Here is a 23459-nt window from a genome sequence, read left to right on the forward strand (position 1 = left end):
ACTAGACCACCGCGGGGAGTGGGGGGGGGGGGGGCTAAGCAGAGGGAATCTCAGGGTGACAAAAACGTCGCGTGTGCCTCGTAACCTTGAGCTCTTTTTTTTTCTTTGAATGCGCGGCTTTTTCAATGCGATCGCGCGCGCACGCGTAGATGAGTATAGCGGCCTCCCGCGCCGATCTCGGGAATGAGCGAGCGCGCCATGGCTAATAGATTGGCTTACTACGTATCATTTTTGCGCATATTGCGTGATTTGTCGAGAGAAGAGAAAGCAATTTTCAGCTGACTTTGATAATTTATTGTGAATTACAGGCCGTGTGCTGCGCTATAATATTTGGCTCGCGTGTTGTCGAAGGACTATACTACCGATCGGCAGCGTTTTCTGACCATGCTCAAAAAGTGTTGCGGGGCCCCTTTAAGTACCGACAACTGCCTCCTCTCCCTACTTTCTCTCCCGCGCAGCCACTGCTTACCGCCATTTTCTTCCTAATTGGAAGATTCACAAGCCCACTTACGTCTAAGTACATTAGCCACGCATAAACGGCACACAGCATGTACAGAACTCCACACACAAGTGAAACATACACGGAAGCGTGCAGATGGAAGCAACAAATAGAAACACAAGCGAGCACCAGTGCTGCTTTTGCACCCCCACGTGGTTACCTTTAGTGCGAAATGGTGTGAATATCCCCTCCCTCCATCCGGGAGTGCACTGAAGTTCTAGCCTGTCTGTTTTCTGTATATAATGTGCACTGACGTCCTAGCCTGTCTGTTTTCTGCATATAATATAGTTTTTCTACTACTACTATGTATCGTGCTTATCATACTCGTGAGCAGGGTTCTATATTTAGGGTGGTCGCATTCGCCGCATCATCTACGCTGCCCGTTGGGTAAGTCCTAAAGAAAACGAGCTCTGCAATTTATGCAAAAAAAACGGAAATGAAAAACAAACATGGGACGATGTGACATACTTCTCACAGCGGCCTCTGCCATCTGTTCCCGGCTTTCCAGGAGCAAACGTGGGAAGTACACAGTTCCTTGAATGTAACACCAGGGGCGGTTTGTCGCCACTATCGTGAAAAAGCACATGTAGTGATAACCCCGCGTACAAAAAAATTACCTGAAAAGTCCGACTGAGTAAATGTATGGGCAGAATCAGCGCCCCCTGTAAGTGATTAGGGAAGAGGAAACTGCCTCCGTTGTGACCACGTCTACGGTGCTTATGTTATATGCCCACCATATGCAATAAAGCTTCGTGCTTGTTCCGGGGGCGTCTTGTCTTGTGTTCGTTTACGAGCTACGTACTGTGCTCAAAAGAATGGCTAAGAGACCGTTTTATTTCTTGCTTATTTTATAAGGGCGAAAGCCTTAGAAGCTTCACCATGCGCGAAATTCAACCGTCGGCGTTTCTCGGCGTCGGTGAGTAGTGATGCAAAAATAATGACGTGATTAGACGTATGACATCACAAATAATTAAATATGGCAACTTCATTGTGATGTCATGACGCCACGTGATGACGTCATCACATGACATCGTAAGTGAAACGTGATCCGATCACGGAGGCTATTCTTCACCAGGTGTGGTTCTGATCTTGGAGGCAGTGCAAGACTATACGTGAGGTGCAGGACTTTAGGCTGATAGGGAAAAAAATTCACCATCTCCCACTAAAGGGAATCCTGTGGGAAGGCGAAGCAGCGCTGGTGTTCACTTGTGTTTCCATTTGTATGTTTCCGTGTGTGTTTCATTTGCGTGTGGAGTTGTGTAAATGTTGCGTAGTGCTTACCCCCGTCCTCTTGTTTGTGTGTATTACCTTGTGTGTGCCGCAATATGAACACCCGGCGCAGCTAGGAGAGTGCAATGAAGCGAGCGCGTGAAGCATTATATACGACCGCACAGATTTGGCGGCCAGATAGATAAACGGGAGAGGAGAAACGAAGTGGAGGCAGCATTCTGTCACCTCCTCCTCCCCACCCCCTCGCGCGAGCGCATGCGCAGTGTGGTAGCGGATGGTCGCCGAGGGACGGACACAGCCCCGAGGAAAAGCTGCTTCGCATCTGAAAGAAGATGGCTTTCACCTTGCAGTTGTTGTTGTTAGTGGTTCATGAGGAAAAGGAAGAAGGCACCTAATTTCTGTCTGCCTACAGGCGACACGGCCCAGTGTCTCGCCTTATGTGAATGCGCAAAGTATCCCCTATATCTCTCTTTCTCTCTCTATCTCTCTCTGAGTTAGTGTGTGTGTGCGTGCACGCTTGGTCTCGGCATAGAGTTTCCTAGTATACACAAGAGGGAACTCTGGCGCTAGTGTCTATGGGAGCTGCAAAGCACGGCGCTTCAGCGAGCTAGGGAATGATGGGTAGTACACACATTTGTCTAATTTTCGTACTTCTGGTTTGCTTTTGGCTCTGTGTGTGTTCGTGTGGCTTGGAACTGTTTTCTTACGAAACAAATATGAGCAAATGTTCAGCAGTTGCGCTTCACCATTTCATTATTTTAAGCTTACCTTTCCAAATCGGGTCACGAAGTTCAAAAGGGTTGAATCTTTCTTTCTTTCTTTCTTTTTTTCTTTCTTTCTTTTTTTCTTTCTTTCTTTCTTTCTTTGTTTCTTTCTGTGCCAGTAAAGAAAATGGAGCGAAGGCAAAAGGCTGAAAGCCTGACTAAGGGCCTTTGCTCCAAATACAGTGAGGCAGACAGGCTGACAAAAGAATTTTGCAGGATACAGAAAAAATAAAAAAATATACAAAAATACAAAAGGTACATGTGCAAATACTGTAACACATACAAAAGTAATAAAGTGTTATTTATAGTAAACAAATATATACATAACCACCTTAATCTTCTCTCAAAACAAAAACCGAAGCACAGCAATAAACAAAGCCGCAAGTACGATTCGCCGCCCACAAGTACGAAGACTAGGCAAATGTGTGTACTACCCATCATTCCCATGGTCGCTGAACGATCGCAGCGCCAGAGTCCCCTCTAGTTAACTTTAGAAAACTCTTATGAATCTCGGTACCACCCCCGTTCCCGTTCCCCACGCAGCGAGCGACTGCCTACCGGGACCAGCTCAACTACTTCGGCTATCCGAACGTGGCCGCCAATTCGAGCTCGGTGAAGCTGCAGCATTACGGGTATAGCTTCGACGCCGAGGACCTCACATTTCTGAAGAGAGAGCTGGGCGGAGTCTCCTCGAAGGTCACCAAGATGTTCAACGACCACGGCTTGCTGACCGCCGGCATGGCCTTCTACGATCGACCCGACGGCAGCTCGGACTCTCATTTCAGCACCATCCGATCCCTTGTGAACGTAAGCTCGCTTTGGTGGCTGGGGTGTGGAAACACTCACCGTGGATTTTGGATTTTAATTTGTTTTGTTAACGTACGCTGCCATCTTTCGTAGCAAGATATTGCAGGAGTGAGTGCTATCAGCGTCAAATGAAACCCAAACAGCGGCAAGCTTTGATGATGGATAACGCGCCGTTAAGTTATCACCATGAACAGCCACGCGCATCCTGTTCGGCAGCTCTGCGAACATGTTCGTGCCTGTCCACGGGGATAAGTGGATGGCGCGCACTATACCATCGTGAAGGCATGTCATTGTTCGGGTTTCATTTGACACTGATAGAACATACATACACTATAAGAAATACAATATCAAAACGAGTTCATACAATGAAAAAAATTAAAAGAAAGAACTGCGTCAGGAAAGCATAGGCAGTTCATCGGGGAACACATTTTCATAAGTGTTTGAGCAATTCATCATTAGAAAACTGTCGCAGCGGGTCTTCAAGGTCATTCCGAATGGCAGTAGCACGAGTAAAACAGGAAAATTTAAAGCAATCAATGGATGATTTTAAAAGAAACTGGGTATGGGGTAACCGGTCAGGTTTGGCAGGCAAACAGAGAAAATATATTTTCGCTTATTGGTAAAGTTCAAATTCACAGTCCCGCAAACACCACTCTTAGCGCGACAGGGCGCTTGGTGAACGAGAAAGCGTGCGATAAAAAAAAAAAAAAACGTGGGTGGTGACGCCATTTTGAGATCTCCGCATCAATCACCATGACGTCATAGATTTTGAAGGCGTGTACTGGACCCTACGTAGCTTGTAATCAATCGAAATTAAAAACATTGTCATCTCTGGAGGCCGTAGTCCTAGCATACGAAGTTTCAAAAAATTTAGTCGAGCTAATGTCGCGAAAATATATACGAAATATACATTTTGAAATTGTTGACATCACGCGCGATGATTCCGGCGCAAAATTTAAAAATGAAACTTCAATCCTGATTTTCTCTATAACAATGAACTTCCTATAGTGAATTCTGCGGTATTAAAGTTCTCAGAGTGCCGTTTGTTATATTAATCAAGTAATTGTTTCTCTTTGTCCCCTTAAAGGGGGTCATGACACAGTCACCCCACTATTGGTGGTTTCCGGTGGAAAGTAGAACTTGAGGGTGCAAATTATATCCTCTTGCCTACCTCAGCTTCTTTATCTGCTGGTTTCATTAAGTTGAGACGAACGAAGTCGGAGACAGGGTGGCCGGGGAAGCGTCACAATATCTTATGCGAATACGTGACGAGAAGCTCATGCCATTTTGTGAAGTCAGGGTACATCATCATCATCATCATCATCATCATCATCGTCGTCGTCGTCGTCGTCGTCGTCGTTATCATCATCATCCTCAGCCTGACTAAGTCCACTGCAGGGCAAAGGCCTCTCCCATGTTCCGCCAGTTAACCCGGTCCTGTGCTTGCTGCTGCCAATTTATGCCCGCAAACTTCTTAATCGCATCTGCCCACCTAACCTTCTCTCTCCCCCTAACCCGCTTCCCTTCTCTGGGAATCCAGTTAGTTACCCTTAACGACCAGCAGTTATCCTGTCTACGCGCTACATGCCCGGCCCATGTCCATTTTTTCTTCTTGATTTCAGCTATGATATCCTTAACCCCCGTTTGTTCCCTAATCCACTCTGCTCTCTTCTTGTCTCCTAAGGTTACACCAACCATTTTTCGTTCCATTGCTCGCGATGGTAAGTCGGGGTACAACAGAAACCGAAACAATAGCAATTTCATATGTTAAAAAACATATGAAAGGATGCACTGATGCCTGTCAGTACGTTTTATAGGTTACTATAGGGGCTTGGCCTTCCATATATGACGCAGCAAGCACAAACGAAAATTTTCGTGCCAATACCAAGGTCTCTTCGGGATCGATAACTGTTATTCAGCGTCTGTTCTCGCAGATGCGTATGTTCTCTTCTTCTGCAGCGTTATTGCTGCGACTGGGTTGCCAACTAATCTTTCAAAAAAAAAAAAACGCAGAGTATTGACTCCATGCTGACGGCGGCGCAAAACACGAACGTGACCCTTTTGAAGACCACTTTCCTGGGGGTTAAGTTCGCCGGCATGACTGCCAGCGCTGCGAACGACGCCAGCGCCCTGAAAGAGTACTTGGGGGTTGGGTGAGTACGCTCCTTCGAACGATTCATCCTTTGATCGATTGATCGATTGATCAATCAATCAATTGGTTGATGGATTTTTTATCCAATTGATGGGTTAATATTTGCGACAACAGTGATATTCAGGCAATGCAAGAACGTGGTGCCGACGTCACAAAATGCAGGTGGTCATGACGACCTTTTAAATGAGGACATTAAATAAAGCTCCCCTAACTGCGAGCAACTTGTCGTGTAGTAAAAAGGTAAAATGAATTTATGCACCTCTCACGTTTTCTTTTTCTTTTTCATCTGTGGAGTTCTTGAACCTTGCGTGCTTGGGTGACAGCAGTCTCTTAACTTTGGTTTCCTTATTTCCAGAGCTTCCTTATGAAACGCTTTTTTTCACCGTTTCTAAAAGGGAGTTCTAGAATAACAATCCCAAACATCTTTACACAAATGAAAACTCAAAACTTATCTTTATGCATTTCACGTGCTTTTCTGTTTCCTGTATGCGTTCCTTTATGCGCCTTGTAGACAGCGTATTCTCCCATCGGCCCCCCAATGAAAACAACAACAATTCCCCGCTACCATTTAAACAAAAATAAATCAATGGTGTTGACGGCGAGGGTAAGTTTTCGTATTTGAACAGGCATCTAAGAACAGGCATCTAAGGCTTGTGCCTCAGAACCGAAGTGCCGAGGAGTGTTTGCACGCTGACCACGTACAGCCGTGAACAATACCAGAGGAAACATACATTGGCTTGAAATTACTTGTACTGTAACTTGTATCAACGTGGTGTATTGAATTGCATGAGATGACTTTCAGCTTGAGCGTTTTGTGTTGTGAGTGTTTTCTGTGCGCTTTAAAATGTAATTTCAGTGTTCCCTCTCGTATTGCTCGCGACTGAACGACAAGGCAAGGTTTGACATCGCTACATTCTCGATGCAGAAAGATTGACCTGCTGATACTGCTGACGCACCTGGTGAACGTGCCGAGCTACCCGAATTGCAAGATACTGCAGCTGAGCAGGTACTCTGGCGATGCCTTAGATGCCACGGAGCCGCCGAGTATGGTAAGCGAAAGTCGGTCCGTGAAATGGAAGAATCGGCTATGCCACTTATAACCTAAGAAAAAAAAATTTAGCTTTGCCCACAGAACCATGCAGCGTGGATATCCATTTTCATCTGGGATCGACAGTCCCGCTATAGCTCGTTAGCGCTCGAGCCACAACGCATTTCTTAGTGAACTGCTTCCACTTGAGCGTATCTATCTATCTATCTATCTATCTATCTATCTATCTATCTATCTATCTATCTATCTATCTATCTATCTATCTATCTATCTATCTATCTATCTATCTATCTATCTATCTGTCTGTCTGTCTGTCTGTCTGTCTGTCTGTCTGTCTGTCTGTCTGTCTGTCTGTCTGTCTGTCTGTCTGTCTATCTATCTATCTATCTATCTATCTATCTATCTATCTATCTGTCTGTCTGTCTGTCTGTCTGTCTGTCTGTCTGTCTATCTATCTATCTATCTATCTATCTATCTATCTATCTATCTATCTATCTATCTATCTATCTATCTATCTATCTATCTATCTATCTATCTATCTATCTATCTATCTATCTATCTGTCTGTCTGTCTGTCTGTCTGTCTGTCTGTCTGTCTGTCTATCTATCTATCTATCTATCTATCTATCTATCTATCTATCTATCTATCTATCTATCTATCTATCTATCTATCTATCTATCTATCTATCTATCTATCTATCTATCTATCTATTTATCTATCTATTTATCTATCTATCTGTCTATCTATCTATCTGTCTATCTATCTATCTATCTATCTATCTATCTATCTATCTATCTATCTGTCTGTCTGTCTGTCTGTCTGTCTGTCTGTCTGTCTGTCTGTCTGTCTGTCTGTCTATCTATCTATCTATCTATCTATCTATCTATCTATCTATCTATCTATCTATCTATCTTTCTGTCTGTCTATCTATCTATCTATCTATCTATCTATCTGTCTGTCTATCTATCTATCTATCTATCTATCTATCTATCTATCTATCTATCTATCTATCTATCTATCTATCTATCTATCTATCTATCTATCTATCTATCTATCTATCTACGTCTTGTCTATAATGTACGGGACTTGTTCAACCATTTATTTATGCAGAAATGTCTATTCATCCGTTCATTGTACTCAAAACAGATCAGTCCTCTGGTTATTCATTACTTTTTGGTTACTTTGTTAACTGACTGGGACGTTCTTCGGCATCAATTAATTAATCGACAAACGACTGTCACCGCGGCACCGAACAGTGATAAGGTGAAGCTGCTCGCATGCAACCTCGCATTGCTTATGCGGCGATATCTTCAGCTGGCCTGTATAATCAAGCTTGACACGTTGAATCTTGAGCGTCGCGCACCGCACATTGCCCCCTCCCCGACCCCTCAAAAACAAATTGAACCCCCCCCCCCCCTGAAGGAACTCACTTGTCGCGAATGCCCTCCCCCCTCCGATAAAAAATCCTGGCGCCACCCCTGATTGTGACACGTCATGATGACGGCCAAATTGACAGTCAGCCCTTTTATACAGTACCGATCTACATTTACGTAAGAACTATCTTGCAAGTTCCTACCCACGTGTCAAGACGCTCATAGGCAGCGTTAACCCCATTACCTACCACCAGAACAGTAGTGTATCGTGCAAAGGTACTCTTGCTGTGATGGGAGATGTTGGGTGGCGTGATACCGACGTCGGCGAATCGTGTATTTCGCCCGTTAGATTGGCTTCAGTATGGGTAGCTAGTCATTCGGCGCGGGTGGGATGGGTCCAGGTCGGTCCGCGAAAAGTGGGTCGGTATCTGAGTGGCTTAGCGTGAAGGTCGTTGCTTGCGGACTCCGCTCGTCCGTCGCCGCGCTCGGGCAGCGCTGGTGATCGGACGTTGCGAAACCGTTCGGTTTGAAGAGTTCCAAAGGCTACGGGAGCTGCGGTTACAAGTGTTACTGCCCTGTCGTCGATCGTGGTGGCTCGGAGCTCCGACGAGCGCCACTTCGCTGGGGGCTTCGCACGATTCTGTCTCAGCGCGAATTCTCTGTGGTATGCTGTTTTTTGTTTGTTTGTTTGCAGCGCAGTGGCCTCAAGAAACCAGACTCCTCCTGGAAATCCCACAAATGTTTTTGATGGGACATATTCGAACTCCTAGAAAAAATTCCACAAGGCAAAACAAAAACAAAACAAAAACACCGGCATATCCACGAAGTGAATGATGATGGGTCAGCGAAGCACTGTGATCGGTCGGTGTTACTGTAAATCACCCGTAGTTGATTATCTATCTATCTATCTATCTATCTATCTATCTATCTATCTATCTATCTATCTATCTATCTATCTATCTATCTACATCTTGTCTATAATGTACGGGACTTGTTCAACCATTTATTTCTGCTGAAATGTTTGCGTGTGGCCACTCACACACGTAAATCAGTGCCAAGAGGTATACAGTTACATACAATGCAACTTGTAATAACCGCTACATTGTTTTGAGTTGCGCATTTCATTTTCCCTTCATTATTACTGCTTTGTGGTACCGAATATAGCCTGAAGTTGACAAAGACAAGCTCTGGGCACGTTCCCCTTGTTGGTTGTTTCCAGTCGTTGTGCTGGTTGTTTCAAGTTTAAAAACAGGCGCCCATATTGTGCCACTAACCGTCATACATCATCGTCACAATGCACCAGGCATACAACAGTACGGCTCCTCTCTGCAGGAACGCTTGCTGAAAACCATCGATAAGCTCAAGTCGGCGCCGTTCCGCGTAGCCTTCTCCCTAACCTTCTCGGTGTTCCTCTACAAGCCCTCGGGTGGACTCAAGGCCACCACCAAGTACGGTGACGCCTGCAAGCACAGCTTCTTCGGTGAGCATGACAGGCCTTAAAGGGTCTCCGCAACTCTTCTTCAGCGTGGTCAGGGAGCAGTGCCAGCCGCCAGGCGAGGCTCCTCAGAACTCGCCAGCCAAGTTTCATAGCGCAGCACGCAAGACCGAAGGAGACGGAAGAGTACAGAAGGGCCACAGACGAGCGCCATGTCATGGGCACAGCGCTCGTCTCTCGGCACCTTTCCGTCTTCGCCGGTCTCGCGCTGTAGCCAGAAATACTGCCTTACCGACTGGCCCGGCTTTTGAAATGTCATAGCGCACCACGAAGCCTGCAATTTGAAATTAAAATTCGCCAAGTGAGCTAGAAATCGTCCCCTCATCTCTCGACATATATTTTTACAAAGCCAAGGCATAAAGCCGTCCCGCGGGCCTCACTCTTGATGAGGCCGTCGCGACAAAAATATTGCCGCGAACGCCGCGGACTATTGGACAATGTGATGACGTCCATACTAATGGTTCTTCAAGGCTTCTGTTGAGGCGTACACATAGAACAAATTGTTAACGCTTTAGAGTGATCTGCACACTGTACTATGGGCGAGCGTAAGCGCACAGCCTGCCTTGACACCGCTAAGGTCCATGGTCATTGGCCATTTTGCGCTGTTTGTGCTATGGTGAAAAAGAAAATCGGGGTAAGAGGGGGGGGGGGGGGTGCCAGCCATCCAGCATGCGGGGGGAGGTCTGAAGTGGTAAGCTTCTGCATGTCCTCGCGCGACAGTTGCGCAACTTGACCACGCGCATCGTCACTGTCGCACGTCGCATCTAACTTAGGCTCGTACGCTGCGCCGGTCTCTGACGCAGACGACCGCAGTGAGCTGTGCTCCGTGAGTGACGGCAACATCACCGAGAACACCAATCCGATGTCGTCTAGTGCCTTCTACAGGAACAACGCGGACGGCATCTTCATGGTCTTCGAGACGAAGAAGGCCACGCGGCTCAAGGTACTGTGAGAGGGCTGGTTGATTCATACTGGGCGTGAAAGGAAAGAGAGAAAAAGGGAACTGTGTGCCGAAATGGTTGAATGGAACGAAGCGCAGCACTGAACATAACCGAAGTTTTTAAAGTTCGTCAAGCAAGAAGAAGCAATGAATGTGTGACGTCACAGGAACAGGAAAGCGAAACGCCCCCTCTACCAGCATATCGCCGCCAGCACACTCACTCACAACATCCTAAGAGCCAGATTTTTTTTTTTTCAGTTCAAGGGCAGTGAACAGAGGAAGGTATATGCTTTCTTGATGTCTCCTATGAATTTCGAAGGTTTCCCGTGATGTGATGGGCTGGCGGACAGGATGAGATGCGCACTTCGGGAGGCCTTCGAAATCCATTAGAGACAGGGTGATGCCAAGGTTTTTAAAGGGGGTGGGGAGCACCCTCGACAAGATAGTTTCTAGCTCAGGGGGGGGGGGGGGGCGAAAATTTTGAGGGGCTCCATTTAGCTTCTCGCTGGCACCGTCCCTGTTAAAAGATCAAGGATGCCTTGCTCTTCACAGAGTTCACGGGAAGAACTCTGTTTTTTGGGGTGCTGAGTGCCTGTGTACTGGTGTAGTGTATAGGCGTTTCGCCTCGCCGTTTCTGTGACGTCACATATTTTTGTATTTGTAGGCCGTAAAGCGATAATAAATTCACCTGTTAGTCAGCGCTGTGTATGCGTGCTTGTTTTCGTTCGACCACCTTGTCACACTGTTTGTTTCGCGCTCAGTGAGACATGTTCGATCGGCTCGCGGTGTAATCAGGTGTGATGAAATCATTGTGACGTCACGCGTTTCTCGATTGTTTTCCACGATGACGTCTAATGGCGACGTCATCAAGTGATTATGATTTTTTTTCATCACTCGTGTTTACGCCAGCGATCAATTATCGCGTCTAAAGAGGCAGCCGCTTTTCGTCCTTGACCCTTTCAGACGCCACCTACGTAGAATTGTCCGTGAATGTGTCAAATCGATACGACGTTATTTGAAGGCACTCAGCAATCTGTTTGAACAAAAATAATGCCACGAATGTGTTAAATTATGCGTGTTAACAGTAACTTTTCCTAATAAAGGTTCAATTATTATTTAATTCTTATGAAGGAAAGGCGGGGAAGTTTTAAGCACTCGTTTTTTTTTCTTTGTTAGTCACAGTAATGATAAGAAGTCGTTAATGCTCTGTTTCGGCATGAGCACAATGAAATATCATGGCTAGATATATAATGAATGTTCATTTTTTTTTGTTATGTCCCTACTAGTGTTCACATGTTCCTGCGGAGAGCGACCCGTCGAACTTAGTAGTGTCTTCAGCAAAATGACCATATGCAACAGTAGACTACAAAGTGAAGTTCAATGAGAATAAGTTTATTATGCCAGGTTTTCAACTCATTTAACGGTATCGATATATATTTTGCCCTTCTTTAATGATAATTATCGGGGTTAAGCGTCCCAACACCACGATAGGATTATGAGGGACACCATGGACGAGTGCTCCGGAAATTTCGGCCGCCTGGTGTTCTCTAAGGTGCACCGACATTGCAAAAGGCCTGAACCGTTTCGCCTCCTACGAAATGCGACCTCCACGGCCGGGATATAACCCTGGACCTTTGGGTCAGCAGACTGGTACCGTTACACCACCACGGCGAACGTCTCGCTCTCTCTTTAGTCTCTTATAGTTTACACGAGTATAAGGAAAAGAGGGCAGGTAATAACCGCATAGCCGAACCACGACATTGAAGTAACTAGAAGAGTAAGAATGGGGTGGAGCACATTCGGCAAGCACTCTCAAATTATGACAGGTAGATTGCCACTATCCCTCGAGAGGAAGGTATATAACAGCTGTATCTTGCCGGTACTTAGCCACGGAGCAGAAACCTGGAGACTTACAAAGAGGGTTCAGCTCGAATTGAGGACGACGCAGCGAGCAATAGAAAGAAAAATGGTAGGTGTAACCTTAAGAGACAAGAAGAGAGCAGAGTGGATTAGGGGACAAACGGGGGTTAAGGATATCATAGTTGAAATAAAGAAGAAGAAATGGACATGGGCCGGGCATGTAGCGCGTAGACAGGATAACCGCTGGTCATTAAGGGTAACTGACTGGATTCCCAGAGAAGGGAAGCGGGTTAGGGGGAGACAGAAGGTTGGGTGGGCAGATGAGATTAAGAAGTTTGCGGGTATAAATTGACAGCAGCAAGCGCAGGACCGGGTTAACTGGCGGAACATGGGAGAGGCCTTTGTCCTGCAGTGGACGTAGTCAGGCTGATGATGATGATGATGATGATGATGATGATGATGATGATGATGATGAAGGAAAAGAAGCGGTGTACGCAATCGTGTTAATGCTGCACTCCGGTTCCTTCGTCCCGTCTCAGACGAGCAAGGCGAGCAGCGAGTCGCGCGCCAAGGGAGTCGACCTCACGTGGGCCGCCTACGACGTGAACCGAGACGTTATGAACTGCGGCGTCAAGACGGCGACAGGGAGGACACTGGAGCTGCTCCGGGCCATCAACGAAATGATGGTGGCCGACTACGCCAAGAAGGGCGGCGGTCACAGGAGGCGAAGACAGTGACAAGGGCGTGGCGTAACTGCACGCCCGAAAGTGACTCGCCTTCACCCGTCCATCGCGGTCTTCATCATCTTTCCGTACCGAAACTGTCCGAGTTCAGTGAAAAGAAAAGAAAAACACTTGGGGGCAACAGGGCTGTTTTTGTTCAACTTCACTGTAGCCGAGAAAGGAGAAATCGTGCGGAAATTTATCAGTGCGAAACTACAGGCACATAAGTTGAGAAAACTCACGGACGCGCATTCGTTATCGACTTGCTGCTGTTCACGACGGCCTGCCTTTGGTTCCCGCTCTCCGGGTTAAAAAAGAAGAACGGCTATTTGCGCTAGTTGGTTAGAATCCATGGTGATAAGGGCTGCAGCGCGAGCACGAAGTTGCTAGAAGAAACGTGAAACGAAAGGCGAGGCAAGGAAAGCAAAGAGGCTCGTGTTGTCCTCTTTGCTTTCCACCGTCAACGTGGTCGTGCTGACTTCCCTGCGATTTATAAGCAGACAAGGTTTTGCGCCCTCTTCAATGATTAAAAGGGGGAGGGTTGTCAGCCCCCCCCCCCCACTTCCCCCATGTGCGCACGAATATGGAGACAACTAAACGTACGTGGCAACAGAACCAAACATGGCAGCATTCGTTTCTGAAGACTCGTGTCAAGGTAATCGATTTTTTTCCCCAATTGGGGAGCAAGAGTAAAAGCTGTGCAACACGGGCGGGCATGCCACCATGTTAGGTCTGCGAGCATAGTCGTGTGAACGGGGAGAGAGGGGAGGGGGCACGCAAAATCAGCTCCATACATTGACGTCATTAGGGTGGGGAGTGCTGCGGTGAACCTTTACCCACCGTGAGTGCCGTTCTACGCGCTTCCCGCACAGCCCCGAACGCAGTTCCCGAACGCGGTTTAAACGCACTGCCTTTAAGCGGTGTCAAAGTAGCACAAACGCGTTTCAAAACGCGCTGTCCTGGGGCGATGGCATGCTCAAGTCAAGGCGGTAGTTATAGCGCGAGAATAGAACGACAACACAGAGACAAGGAGGACACGAAGGACATGACGATAGTTATAGCGCGAGAACAGAACGACAACACAGAGACAAGGAGGACAAGGAGGACGCGTCTCTTGTCTCTGTGTTGTCACTTTGTTCTCGCGCCTTAACTATCGTCATGTCAAAACCAACTAGCCTAAGCTGCCACACTTCAACTCAAGGAGTGCTCCTGAATACGAGGGTAAGTTTTCAGCTGCATGTTCAACATGATTAATATCTTGGGTTTAACGTCCCAAAACCACCATACGATTATGAGGGACGCCGTAGTGGAGGGCTCCGAAAATTTTGATTTTTTGGGGTTCCTTAACGTGCACCCAAATCTGAGCACATGAGCATACAGCATTTTCGCCTGCATCGAAAATGCTGCCGCCGCAGCCGGGATTCGGCTCAACGACCTGCGGGTCAGCAGCCGAGTACCTTAGCACCGCGGCGGAGCCATCTTCAACATGGGCAACAGACCTAAAAGGGCAATCGGTGAAGGAAGAACGTCGTCAAGAGGGCTTTTTTTTTTTTTTCATTCAATAGCAAGCAACGAGGAACGACGACTGCAGTGGTAATCAACGCCGTCTGGTGGTGCGCACACAGTTCACCGTCACCAGAGCCGCCGCCGCCTCCTTTCCAGAAGGACGTTCCTCGCACGGCGTCATCGTCCTTCTTGTAGTCCCTCGCCATGGTTACAGTGTACTAGAAGGGGGGGGGGGGGGGGTCCTCTTTTAGTACACTGTACCATGGTGTCGTTGACAACCCGGAAGCGAACGTAGGACATCGGCTGCGGCTGGTCGGTGATTTAATTCGCACGCGACCAGGTCGTTGTGCAAGTCGTACACTGCCCACACCATAGCCACTCCGGCCGCCCAGACGACGCTAAGCGTAGCGTTCATCTGCACGCGCAGGAGAAAAAAAAAGAATAACGGAGCTTACGTTCAACTGCTTTCTGTGCGCGGACATAGTGACTTCTTTTACAAAAGGGACCATGAAACGATCTTGATTGATTTTTTTAATGAGAAATTGCACACCCGGGATGCTTTTTCGCCTACGTTTCGACAAGCGGCCGTTTCTTCAGGGCTGCAACTGGCTCAAGGCTGCAAAAGCAGCTGCATCTTCGAAATAAGACAAGTCCATCAGTCGAAACGTCGCTTACTACGCAACCACCTCGTTTGCGAATTTTCCATCATAAGCTACCGTCTTCCTCTCACTCTTTCCCTCTTCCCCTATTTTTTAAAACAGCAAAGTTTTACTAATTGCTAACCGTAATGTGTACAGCGCACGAGATGTAGGCCGTAAGGCCTATGTGAAGACAATCATCACACAAACGGCGCGTATGAGCCACGGCAATGATGTAAATACTGTTATTCGCCTCTGGAGCACACTGAAAACGAAGGCAACATTTTGCCCAACAAACGAGTATACGTGCCACGGAAATGCGTTCAGAAAATTGTCATCAATCATGAACAGCCATGTGGCTCGTGAAATCTGGACAATCCAACTACACACAAATTGCACGAAAGAAAAAGGGACAATCGTTAGCCCAACTAACGGCTGCGAGGCGACGGCGGCCAGCCTAGGACCCCCCGAGTACGTGCAGCGAGATTATCTATAACGAACGGCAAACACAAGGACGGCTGAGAGAACACCCCGACGCGATGCGAGGTCTACGCCAATGACGACGTGCCCCGTGTCGTGTCTGCGACTGCCTGTGCTTCGACTTGGAAACTCTCTGCGCTCACAATTAACCTATAGAAAAAAAACTATAACATTACCTAGCCAAAACCTACCAATGACCTAGGAGCAACCTATAAACGACCTGCATCACATAGCTAAGGCCTATAGAAAAATCCTAGAAGCAACCAAGACTAGTCTTCAGAATGGTCTTATTTCGAGGCTTCCTCCAAGCCGCGCAAGCTTCGCTATTTTCTTTTCTTTTTTTCACTCGACGCACCATCGCGTTGATTTAAGCTCGTGACTGTGGGGGTTGTCGAATAAAAAAAATTTGACAATCGGTCTCCATACGCACGTTCGGTAACGCTTTCAACCGTACCTTGGCCGAAATGGTGTCCGCTGTCTCGAAGACCATGAACGCGCTGGATTTACTAGGGACCGTTGCGCTGTTTTAGGGGCGAAGCTCCTTAGGGCGTGGGCTGTGCGTCCCCTGTATGTAGCCACCTCTAGTTTAGTTCTTGCAGTGTTCACTAGATGGCGGTACCGTCCCCTGTATGTAGCCACCTCTAGTTTAGTTCTTGCAGTGCTCACTAGATGGCGGTACCGTCTCCTGTATGTAGCCACCTCTCGTTTAGTTCTTGTAGTGTTTACTAGATGGTGGTACTTGTAGCTGATGATGAAAAGATGCAAGATGTTATAAACTAGAAAGCGGTACTTGTAGTTGATGAAAGACGCGAGATCTTATAAAATAGGAATGATGTCACATATGGCGCGTGTCATTGGTTGAAGGCAATCGTTCGATTTAGTGCGGCGACGTACGCTAGGGGGAGCGATGTAATAAAATCGAGTGAGCAAAATGTACAGAGGATTCATGGTTTACCAGGTTTACCTCCGGAGCTTCGCCCACTCATCATCATTCACTTCGTGGATATGGCGGCACTTTTTTGGGAGGGTCCGCGACGGTGATTTTCGCGGTGTCCACCCCGCAGAGCTCACTGTAGCTCACTGCGCGCAAAGATCGAAGGTGAAGTTTAAGTGGCGGCAAGGGGCAGGTTATAGACTACATTATAGACTACAAGGTATAGACTACATTATGGAGCATCTTCAGTGACACCAGACTGTGCTGTTAACCTTTGTGTTCTGAATCCTTTAACAGTTAAACAAACAGTGTTACGGTAGACGCATACACATGAGAACAGTTGGGTTGATTGATTGATTTGTGGGGTTTAACGTCCCAAAACCGCTATTTGAATCGGCCACGCGTGCCTTGAATTTTCGTCCTCTTCATTATAACCGCACAGATGGTGAAGAAGACGAGAAGAAAAGTCAGAGAGGCCACAAATCGCCATTTGAATTACTTATTTTTTTAAATCACCTTACATTATTCAAATAAACTTTTAAATCTTCAACGATATGCAATCTTGGCCAATCTTCCAGAGTGGTTGATGACTGATGATTGATTGATATGCGGGGTTTAACGTTCCAAATCCACCATATGATTATGGCAGACCCTGTAGTGGAGGTCTCCGAAAAATTTCGACCACCTGGGGCTCTTTAACGTATACCTGAATGTGAGCACACTGGCCTACAGCATTTGCGGCTCCAACGAAAATGCAGCCACCGCAGTCGGGATTCCCTCCCGCGGCCCGCGGGTCCGCAGCTGAGTACCTTAGCCACTAGACCACCTTGGTGGGGCGCCCCCAGAGTGGGTAAGTGCCAAAGATTTGAAGGACAAACAAACAAACAAACAAACAAACGAATGAACGAACGAACAAAACAAACAATTTCTGGTGTCGCACGTTTCGTGGCCAATCCCCGGGATGGGATTACCATTTTTCCCGGAAGCATCGTCCTCATCCCCAATTCCCTCTATTGAGTATGAGCCATGCCCGGAATAAAACAACAGCAAGCCAAAAAGGCGACCTATCGGTTTGCTAACATATACACGCAAGAAGAAAGGGATTGAAGGTCCCTTAACAGCTCCGATAATTTGTGAACATTTCAAGTTGACACGCGCATTCAGTTCAGAATGCCTTCACAATCAACAATGCCAAACTCGGCTGCGCTATGGGCTGCGCCACCAATTCCAATAAACAACCCCTTCTCCTATTCGAACCTTTAGGTAACCGTAGCTGTGGCATTGCACGTACGCGTCCGCTTCAGCTACGGGAGGTGAGAGGTTCGATCCCCAGTGCCGGCCGGCCACCCACCGGTAGCTAAACAGGGTACAGGCGGGCTTCGAGGGGCTGTGACGCGTCGCCCCTGTGGTGAAGCTTACTCTGCCTGGATACTCCCAACACGCTGCGTGGGGACCCGGTAGGTAATTCCCGGTGTTGGCGGCACACACAAATCACGGCCAGCTTTAAACAGTTTCGGCGTTGAAAGAAGCGGTGCTTTTGAGGGCGGTACGTGCGCGTCTGTCCATTATTCGCCTGCAATCGATCACTTATCTTCATAAATATTAAAACAGCCTCAATGTCAGAGAAGCCTTGCTGGGCTCGAGAAGCATGGGGCCTTGAATGGGGGATTTTTTTTTCTGAAAACGATATTTTAAAGCGAAAGCGTGATATGCCTAATCGAACGCTAAAAGTCACCATCGGCTTTAGCATCGACGCGAGTGATGCGGAAAAAAAAATCACGTGTTGACGGCGTCGCCATAACGTCCCATAAAGTGCAGTCGCATGATGTCGTCATCACATGAAGCCATCGCTTGCTCAAAGATGGGCCGATCACGGAGGCGATACAAAATCAGATGAAGTGCAGAAAGCTCGCAGTGCCTCCGATCCCGGAGGTCATGCAGAAGCACGCTCGGAGAAGGATGATTTCCTGGTGCTGGATCGATAGAATCGAGTGAGTTAAATCTGTCGAAGTGCGTCGCACGCGGGCACAGTTCGTGGGGTTCCCACTGCCCGGTGGCGTAGCCAAAAAGACTGTGCCCCCCCACCCCACCTACTTCTGATCAAGGTGCCCTCCCCCCCCCCCCCAAAAAAAAAAATTCTGACCACGGCCTTGCCACTGGTCCGTTTACTATAGCGCCAACGACGCCAATGTTTGAGGAAAGCTTCCAGGGTTTTTTCGGCTCGTGTGTAGAATCGTGCTAGGCACATTCACATTCAGAGTCCAAAGGCATGCGCTTGATTCCTAGCAGCCCCGCCGCGGTGGTCTAGTGGCTAAGGTACTCGGCTGCTGACCCGCAGGTCGCGGGATTGAATCCCGGCTGCGGCGGCTGCATTTCCGATGGAGGCGGAAATGTTGCAGGTCCGTGTGCTGAGATTTGGGTGCACGTTAAAGAACCCCAGGTGGTCAAAATTTTCGGAGCCCTCCCCTACGGCGTCTCTCATAATCATATGGTGGTTTTGGGACGTTAAACACCACATATTAATCAATCAATCATTGATTCCTGGCAACAGCCGATGCATTTTGATAGGGGGGAGAGAGGGAGAGAAATGCAAAGAATTAATACATAATAAGCTTATATGTCGGTGCACGTTAAAGAACCCCGCATGTGGTTGAAATTAATTTAGAGGAACGGCATTCAAGTTTTGAAGGGATTTTTTTTGTGGTAACTAGCTTCTTTTGTCGGAACAGATACTCAAAATTATTCCGGTGTTTCGCCCCCCCCCCCCCCCAACTCGCTCGTACGGTGAGCTTGAGTTGTGGCATACAGAATACCATCGTGGTATGATAATATCAAGCCGTATAGAAACCACAGAGAGACGAACGGCCTTTGATCGGGTCCCGGTTTTCTTTTATCTCCTACCCTGTCATCTGTCTGAAGGACTAGTAAGTTTATCTCAGCTATCGGTTGGGTAAACAGGACGTCGTCTGATCTTTTGCTTCCCTCTTTTTTTTTTACTACTTTATTTTCGCGGTTCCCCGAGGCGGTCACCTTTGTCGCACTCTACGCCGCCTATATGAGTCATGCCATTCTTTACAGCATCAATATTTTGCGCTCGGCCAGACCGATAACGACAGCCACTTTTGCTTCTTAGCGCGTTCCCGCGGTTGAGGACAATGGCTTATCGCGTAGCAGCTGTCGCTTCGCATAGGCAACAACTGTGTAACTGTAACAGGGGGCCAACGTAGACATGAAAACGCTGTGTAGCATAGCGCAGGAGCCTGTAGGAAAAGTCACCAAAAAAAGCAGGAAGCCAACGTAGACATGAAAACGCTGTATAGCATAGTGCAGGAGTGGGCAAAGTCACCAAAAAAGCAGGGAGCCAACGTACACATGAAAACGCTGCATAGCATAGCGAGGGAGAGGGCAAAGTCACCAAATTCGTTTTTTTTTTCGGAACAGAATGCAGTGCTCATGCACCCTGAAACGCGACCATTAAAGGGGCGCTATAGTGACGCAATAAATTAGATTAATTCATGATTGATATGTGGAGTTTAACCTCTCAAAACCACCCTATGAATATGAGAAACGCTGTAGTGGAGGGCTCTGGAAATTTCGATTCCCTTGGGGTTCTTTAACGTGCCCTCAAATCTGAGCAGACGGCCGTACAGCATTGTCGCCTCCATCGAAAATGCAGCCGCCGCAGCCGGGATTCGATCCCGCGACCTGCGGGTCAGCAGCCGAGTACCTTAACTTTTAGACCACCTGGGTGGGGCAATCAATTAGTTTAGACCAGGGCCGTAACTAGAGGAAAATTGAGACGGTTATGGTGCCCCCCCCTCTCACCGATTTTTTGGAACTTTAACTTTTCATGTGATAGTAGAAAGAAACAGCCCCCGGAAAAAAATCTTGGGTATGGCCTTAGTTTATACTGGTAAATTATCCTCTGAAAACTGTAGGGTCGTTAATTTCACCATCAGAGGTTTACTAATAGATGAGAAAATGACGATGATGATGAGAAAAAAAAAAGATTTTTTTATTCGCTAAAGGGTATCTGGGCAAGTGGGTGGGGTTCTCAGTCCAGGTACAGAGTCTAGAAATATATCTACACACTGTAGTCCAGGGATCCACAGACGTTTGCGGCTAGCTCGCCGAGCTTGGTCGAGCTGAGTGCGCTGGTTTTTTCCGCTCTCGGCCTCGCTCAAGACGTTGTCCCCAAAAGAGCGGAATTAGTCTTTGAGGCCACTATTCACATTCCCGACTAATGTGGCCGAGGGTTGGCCCTTCTCCACACCACGGACAGCTGCACGAGTACATTGTGGGATTTGTGTGGTGGTTTCTTTGTTAAGTGGGAGTACGCGTCGGTTTGTACCCGACGCCAGACTCGCGCTTGTTGTCAAGTAAAAACCGGACGGGGATGACTGTTCTTAACTTTTTAGCGCACAAAGGCACAAGGATGAAAAGCGACGCTGACACATCGTTAACTTCCAACAAACGCTTTATTTTCCACAGCGATGTATGTATGTATTTATTTATTTATTTATTGAAAAATCCTTACAGGCCCTTCACAGGGCATTGAGTAAGGGGGGTAATTGGTGAAGTTTTACAGATCACACAAAATAATTCACGAAGCGTATCACAAATAATTCACAAAGAGTATCAGCACAATGAAAGTATGACGCGGATCGTAATATAAGTTGAAGTTAACAGGTGATAACAAGAAAAAAGAAAAGGCGATTTCATAGTGCACACACGACAGTGGGAACTGAATACAGTCATTATAGCATATGAAGGCGACATCAACCAAAGATAGCGAGCTGGCTTTACCTCAACGACGTGCCGTTATTTGGTTATAAGTTGCAGAACATACAATAGAAAAAGCACCAAAAAACGCAGAACATATGCCCATATACAGAAAACATTTCCAGTGTGCAATAAACATAATCGGGCACAAAATCCGACACGTGCAGAACAGTGGCAAGTCTATTGTGAGAAGAGAGTAAGCAGCAACTGACGGAAAGAATTATTGTCTGATACAGATGCGATGTTATCTGGAAGACCATTCCACAAACGTATGGCGCGAGGAAGAGCAGATGAGTTGAATGAATCAGTTGCCCCGTATAATCGCTTGAAACTGAAGTGATTATGCAACCTACGTGAAGTAATGGAAGGAACATCGAGGTGGAGTGGGAGGGGTCTGTTGGTGTACACGTATTTGTGAAAGAGGCAAAGAAGGGAAACGTCGCGACGAGTGCTCAGGGGTTGAAGAGAAAGATTGTTTTTAATTTGCGTTATGCTGCTGTGATAGTCATGATTGCGTGAAATGAAACGGGCCGCCCTATTCTGAATAGCCTCAAGCATGTTAATTAAGTAGTTGTGATAAGGGGACCAGATAGGAGCGGCAAATTCAAGCTGGGGACGGACAAAGGTTTGATAGGCTAGTTGACGGACGTGAGCGGGACAGCTATGTAAATTACGGCGTAGATATCCTAAGGACTTAGAGGCTTTCGCGCTAATGGTGGTGATGTGGTGAGACCAGGAGAGATTGGGTGTGAAATGGACACCAAGATACTTATAGGATGATGCCTGTGATAGTGCAGAATTATTGATAGTGTAGTGGAAAGTGAAAACGTTTTGTTTGCGCGTAAAGGAGATTATTTTACATTTTTCCGTGTTCAGGGACATTAACCATTTGTTACACCAGTCATTAATGCGGTGAAGGTCGCTTTGTAGGGTTAAGTGGTCGTCGGGGGATGATATAGGACGGTAAATTATGCAATCATCTGCGAAAATACGCATGCTGGAAGATATGTTATTTGGCAGATCATTTATATAGATTAAAAACAGTAGGGGGCCGAGGACGCACCCTTGCGGAACGCCAGAAGTTACGTGGGAAAGAGGGGAAGGGGAATTGTTAATTATAGTAAACTGCTGACGAAGTGAAAGAAAGTTGCGAATCCAAGATAGGGTAAGAGAGTCTAATCGGAGGGCAGATAATTTAGAAATCAGACGGCAATGGGCTACGCGATCGAAGGCTTTAGAAAAATCGAGGAAGATACAATCAGTCTGAAGGTTACTGTTCATATTGGAATGCAGCTCGGTTGTTAGTTCTAGCAGCTGTGTTTCGCAAGAAAAACCCTTTCTGAATCCGTGTTGGTTCAGAAAGAAGAAATTATTTGATTCTAAGTGTCGGAAAACATGGGAAGCGATTATGTGTTCAAGAAGTTTGCAGCATATACATGTAAGAGAAATTGGACGGTAACTTTCGGGTAAATGCTTATTACCGGTTTTAAACACAGGCACTATTTTACCAATTTTCCAGTCAGAAGGGAGTTGACCTGTCGCTAAAGATTGCCTGAAAAGGTGATACAAAATGTTAACAGAAACGGAGGCAGTGTTTTTGAGAATTTTAGAATTAATGTCATCGATGCCGGCTGAAGTGGAAAGCTTGAGGTTATTAATTAGTAGAGCAATACCCTCGGCAGTTATTTCTATAGGTTCCATGTATGCAATGTCAAGTTCGGGAACGTATGGTACGTCGGAATGGTCTTCCAGGGTGAAAACGGATGAAAAAAATGCGTTAAATGCTGATGAGCAATGACTATCTGAAAGAGGGACATGGTCGTCATCTAGCAAAGATATTTGTTGGCCATGTTGTTGAGGAGAAACAAGTGACCAGAACTTCTTGGAATTTGATTTCAAGAGGGAAGGTAGATCGGCAGAATAATATTTAAGTTTAGCAGATTGTACTGACGCGCAGTAGCTTTTCATAAAATTCTTGTATGTCTGCCACGCGGAGGGCGTGTCATGGCGTTTAGCTGTGCGGTATAAACGTTTCTTTTTATTTCTGAGTCGCCTGAGAGATTTCGTAAACCATGGGTTTGTTTTATCGTTTTTCACTTTTACGAGGGGGACATACTGATTAGTTAGTGTGCATAGTTTATCTCGGTACAGCACCCAGTTATCATTTACTGAACGACGGTCGAAAAGGGGTAGGAATGTGTCGTTGTAAAAAATTTTGAGTTCAGCATT

At 46.8% G+C, this 23459-nt stretch overlaps 1 protein-coding gene across 5 annotated transcripts in view; it reads left to right on the forward strand.

Annotated features, from left to right (window-relative positions):
* LOC142774633 (uncharacterized) overlaps positions 1-23459 on the forward strand; it is a 133231-nt gene that overhangs the window by 6554 nt on the left and 103218 nt on the right. For 4 of the 5 annotated variants that reach the window (XM_075875225.1, XM_075875227.1, XM_075875224.1 and 1 more), the window contains exons 4-8: positions 3037-3300; positions 5314-5453; positions 6378-6501; positions 9206-9353; positions 10172-10311. In XM_075875225.1, coding sequence (XP_075731340.1) covers positions 3037-3300; positions 5314-5453; positions 6378-6501; positions 9206-9353; positions 10172-10311 — 816 coding nt within the window. Of the gene's footprint in view, positions 1-3036; positions 3301-5313; positions 5454-6377; positions 6502-9205; positions 9354-10171; positions 10312-12707; positions 13459-23459 lie in introns of those variants that run through there. The other variant, XM_075875223.1, reaches the window with a different exon arrangement.

Source organism: Rhipicephalus microplus, chromosome 10, assembly GCF_043290135.1.
Source record: "Rhipicephalus microplus isolate Deutch F79 chromosome 10, USDA_Rmic, whole genome shotgun sequence".
Taxonomy (NCBI): domain Eukaryota; kingdom Metazoa; phylum Arthropoda; class Arachnida; order Ixodida; family Ixodidae; genus Rhipicephalus; species Rhipicephalus microplus.